The sequence below is a fragment of the Penaeus vannamei genome, chromosome 10 (assembly GCF_042767895.1).
Source record: "Penaeus vannamei isolate JL-2024 chromosome 10, ASM4276789v1, whole genome shotgun sequence".
Classification (NCBI taxonomy): domain Eukaryota; kingdom Metazoa; phylum Arthropoda; class Malacostraca; order Decapoda; family Penaeidae; genus Penaeus; species Penaeus vannamei.
The window spans coordinates 37597386-37602385 of record NC_091558.1 but is presented as its reverse complement, the minus strand read 5'-3'; the positions used below and the strand labels follow the sequence as shown (position 1 = coordinate 37602385).

At 34.1% G+C, this 5000-nt stretch overlaps 1 protein-coding gene across 3 annotated transcripts in view; it reads left to right on the top strand.

The window, feature by feature from the left end:
* The window catches only part of CycY (cyclin Y), a 31963-nt gene that overhangs the window by 14041 nt on the left and 12922 nt on the right, over nt 1–5000 (top strand). For all 3 annotated transcript variants that reach the window (XM_070126642.1, XM_070126644.1, XM_070126643.1), the window contains exon 6: nt 2955–3088. In XM_070126642.1, coding sequence (XP_069982743.1) covers nt 2955–3088 — 134 coding nt within the window. The remainder of the gene's footprint in view (nt 1–2954; nt 3089–5000) is intronic.

Here is a 5000-nt window from a genome sequence, read left to right as displayed (position 1 = left end):
ACATAATTGTGTAAGCAATAGTCAAGAGAATATAGTTATTTTTGGTATTGTATTTATATATGATTTAGGCAAATTGTTTCAAAAGAAACAGATGGAGAAAGGCTGCAAGCTGTCTGAGTTTTCCTTGTAAGCTCAAAAAAAATCTTATGAGATTTGTAATTAGTTATCTGGTAATCAAATTATGCCTTTTGACATTATAAATTCAGAAGTTGAAGAGCAGTAATATTAGCAATGATGTGACCATTTGCCACTAATTATCTGTACAGATTGCCAACTTTTCTCAATAGCATTGAACACAGAACCAATTTTTTTACCCACTGACTGCAGATGTCTCAAATATATGTCATTTATCCATTATGTTAACATACTGGTGGCTTAGCAAGCACTTAGTTAGCAAGGAGTCAAGTATTAGTCGTGCCTATCTAACCTGTTGACTTTTTACCTACATTTTGTGGAAAGATTCATTTTTATTATTTAACCATTTTTTATTGTTATTAGTATTTTATTGATATTATGGTTAGCATGATCTCAGTAATGATAGTAATGATAGCAGTATTGACATTGATGTGGAAAAAATCAATATTCCTGCAAATTCAAGAGAAATTTTGCACGGTCATGATTTATTGGTTATAAACTGAAGTCAGTAAGTTGAGCTTAAGGAATATTACTTATGGAGTGAGAAATTCTTTGCAGCTTATGAAGGTGCCTATTTAACAGTAAGCTAGGCCAGACAATACAATCTTTCAGAAGTAATATTTGAATTAAAAAAAAAAATTGTCAAGATATTACTTTAAGTCTCCACATCAGAATACTAAGAGACCAATAGGCAGGTAACATATACTACATCTTTTCCTAAAGCAATATCTTTCTGTAGAATTCTTCCACAGTACTAGGAAATTTTACTTATGGGTGTAAATTTAATTGAGGTGAATATTTATTCAACATTGAAAGTTGTTAGTGGTACTTGTACTGTGGAGTTTGGATTTTTAAATTGTCTTTTTTTCTTATAAGATATAACTTGCAAATTATAATCATGCAAAAAATGGAAAAGCCTAATATATGAGAAAATCTCATTATCTCTTTGTTTCATGTCTGAGAAATTACTTATAGAAGGTAATGATTTATTTATAAGCAGACTGACATATGTCAGTTGTTGTCCTTACCTGTGAGAGTGTATTTTAAGCTGTTTTGTGTTATCCCTTATGCTGTATATCAACAGAATAGTTACATATCTGCCTATTTGTAATGCAGGAGGTTGAGAGAAGAATATAAATTCCTTGTTTCAGACACTTGGTCCTCCCTGCCCACCCAAGGGAGAGGTATTAGGGCTTTTATTCAAAACTATTTTCATTCTCCTTTTTCTCTTTCTTTGCATTTGTTAGTTTTGTCTTACTCTCTACATTACCGTATATGCTTAAGATTTCCTGCTATCTTTTTATTTTAAGAAAAAGATTTGTTTGGTGTAGTGGACAACATGGTTAGGAACTTCTCAGCTTCAAGACCGCTGAAGTGCATTTTGTAGTGTGATAGGACAATATTAACTACAGCACTCTCATTCACATTCTTTCTTTTTTTTTTTCTTTTTTTTTTTTCTTTTTTTCCATTTGAAAGTAAACCAGGCTTTGAAGTGGTGTTTAGTTGAGGAGTTAAATAAAGAGCAAAAACTTTGCATGCACATATAAACCTGTGTTATGGTGTCTCTGACCCTATCACCCTACCAGCTAGCTGCCCCTCAAAGATATGGTTTCAAAGCATCGCACAATGATGGTTTAAGCAGCAGTATAGGGTATTAAACAACTGCAGCAGTATTTTGAAGCAATGTAACATCATGAGTGTTGTCAAGACATAAAGCATTGTATGAGTTTTTACACTATATTAAGGAAATAGGAACTGAGAGCTTATTTCATTCTAGAGTCTGCTCTGTTAGTTCCTAATCTGGTTATTTGTTTCTAGTTTTTTTTATCATTATTATTATTATTATTTGCATCATCTTCATCTTCACTCACAATGAAAGTGCTATTAGTATCTTGCTTTAGTTGCTAGTCAGTATTCTTACACCTTGCTCTTTGTACTTAATTAGTTCATTTCTCCAATTTCTATTTTCTTAGTAGTCTCATTGATATATTATTTTCCATTGTACAGTCTGGGACTAAAGTCTTCAGAGAGGTTATGCATGTTTTGTTTATTGACCAGAGATGGCACTGCAATCACTGTTTAGTAATGGGGTTGATTCCTGAATGGAGGAGGGAAGAAGGCCAGAGTTGGGTTGTAGGGATTCATTACAGTACTTCAAACGTGTCTGAATCAACGAGATCAAGGAAAATACGAGGGCATCGATGAACTCCCACTCATCTAGCGTAGCTCTATCTCTGGACAATAAACAAAACAGCAAAACCTTTCTGAGGACTTTAGTCCCAGACTGTATTAAATGCCCAAATATTAGGACATGTTGGGTAACTACAACACCACAAACACAATAAAAGATTTCTGCTTCAAAGAATTAATTAGGAGGCCAGTATCATCTACTTCACCCATTTCCTAGACATTGATTACTCCTTTCTTTTCTCTGTATTTGAAATCTGAATTGTTGTGTTATTCCCATTATGTATGATATTTTTAAATAATGGGTGTATATAGGGTATTTTTATCAGCTCTTGAGTATTGGTCCAGTGAAATCTTGATAGTGAGTAGCATCTAGTTTTTTGTGTTTTTAAAATCATAAGTATCTGGTAACATTTTTATGATAGATTATAGAATATTAATGATAAGTTATGGAAAATGTGGATTTGACAATAAAGTAATCAAATGTTTTGTGAACTTCTGTTCAGTAAGACATGTTTGAAAATAATTTTTGCATTATCTTACTAGTAAAAGTTGGTACATATGTCTCTCAGTATCTTTCTTTCTTATGCTCCTTGTACTCAGCTTCAAGTTAATAGATCTTATTTTTTCAGCGGGAAGGAGTTCCTCCAGATTATGACAGACATAATCCTGAGCATCGACACATCTATAAATTTGTGCGCACGTTATTTAATGCAGCACAACTCACTGCTGAATGTGCAATTATCACACTAGTCTACCTTGAAAGGTAAGGGCATCTTTTATATGGAATAAGTCTTAAGTCTTAATACATGCACACACCCACACACATGCACACACACACACACATGCACATATACACACATATATACACATGCAAACACACACACGCATACACATACACACATGCACACATACACATATACAGTTACACACACACACACATATACACATACAGTTACACACATATACACATACACTTACATACACACATACCCACACACATACCCACACACATACCACCCCCCCACATACACACACATGCAAATCCTGCATGGTAAGCATTTTGCACCTAGAGACAACTGTCATGAATACAGCTCTGTTTTTGTCTTTTTTCAATGAGTAACAACTAAGATCAGACAAGAAAAATGAAGTTAGCAGAAGCAGCAGTTAGAACTGATGCTCTTGAAGCCAAGAGACAACCTGGTATTAGAATGCCTGAAAATTTGTGAAGAAAATGTAATTTTGTAGGTATTGGTAGATAATTTGTGCAGGAACACAAGCATTCAGATAAAGAATATGGAAAAGTCAAACGTGAAAATCAAGGAACTCAATGAAAACTTAGAAGAAGCAGAAACCAAGACTGGCAGCAGTAGTGAAACCGAAGCAAAGAATCTGTAAGAAAAAGTTGAGGAAGTAATCATAGTACAAGAAACTGTTAAGCAGATTGAAAGCAATTTGTCAAGCAGCCAGGCTCCAATTAATGGAAGAGGCAAAAAAGATGTCAGCTACATATGCTGATGTCTCAGAGATAAAAGAAACAATAAATGAAATGGAAAAAAAGATAGAAAATGACATCAAAATCACAAAAGAAGAAATTAAGATACAGCTTGCAGAGACAGTAAAGAAGAACAAATTCAAATCCCACCCTGGGCAACATGCAAGAAATATTGCTAGTTTTGCAGATGTACATAAGGACATGGTCATATTGGGACATGAAGAAAAAGTTGTAGAAGATGGAATTGAAGGATACAAGGAGGGCGAGAAATTGATAGTAAACATTCTCAAGGTCATAAATCCTGAATTCGTGGATAGAATATCATAGCTCACACATGGCAGGAATTATTTGACAAGGGAAAGAAACGCCTTTGAAAAGTAACATTCATGAATAAGCAAATGGTAACAAATATGATAAAGAAAGCCAAAGTCATGGCTACCCATGAAGAATATCAGAAAATCTGGATAAGAGAAAATATAACCAAAGATGTCAAAGAAACAGTACAGAAAAAAATTGGAAAAGAAGGAAAAGCAGCAAAGGACTGAAGAGGAAAAAGATCTAGCTTATTTGGTGGGTGAGAGGTCTCCAAGTAAAGCAAATATACTATCAGAACCAAAACATAGTGACAGACGAACATTAACCCTGCAGCCAAGAGGAATACCGAAAGATTGTATAGAAATAGTTTATACAAATATTGATGGTCTGTCTTCGAAGTTACTAGAACTAGAGACAATAATTGAAATGAATAAACCAGATGTAATGTGCATCACTGAATCCATACCGGATCCCTCCATAGATGATGTAACATTAGGATGCAAAAACTATGATATTTGGAGAAAAGATTGGGCCGAGGAAAATGGAGGGGGTTAGCAATATTAACAAGGGAAGGAATTATTACAAAGGAGTTAGAAATTGATCAAGACCCCATAGTGGAACTGAAGGTAATCAAAGTTTGTCAATGATTTAAAGTCAAACATAAGCCCAGGTAGTTATCTGAATATGTTTGCAGATGATTCAAAGATACAAAGAAGGATAACAGACAACTTATCATACCAATGCCTCTAAAGTAACATCGATAACTTTTTCACAGGAAGTTGTAAATGGAAAATGGAATTCAATACCAATTAATGCCACGTAGTCAGGTTTGGGAAAGTAGAAATCACCCACTATTCCAGTATAAATT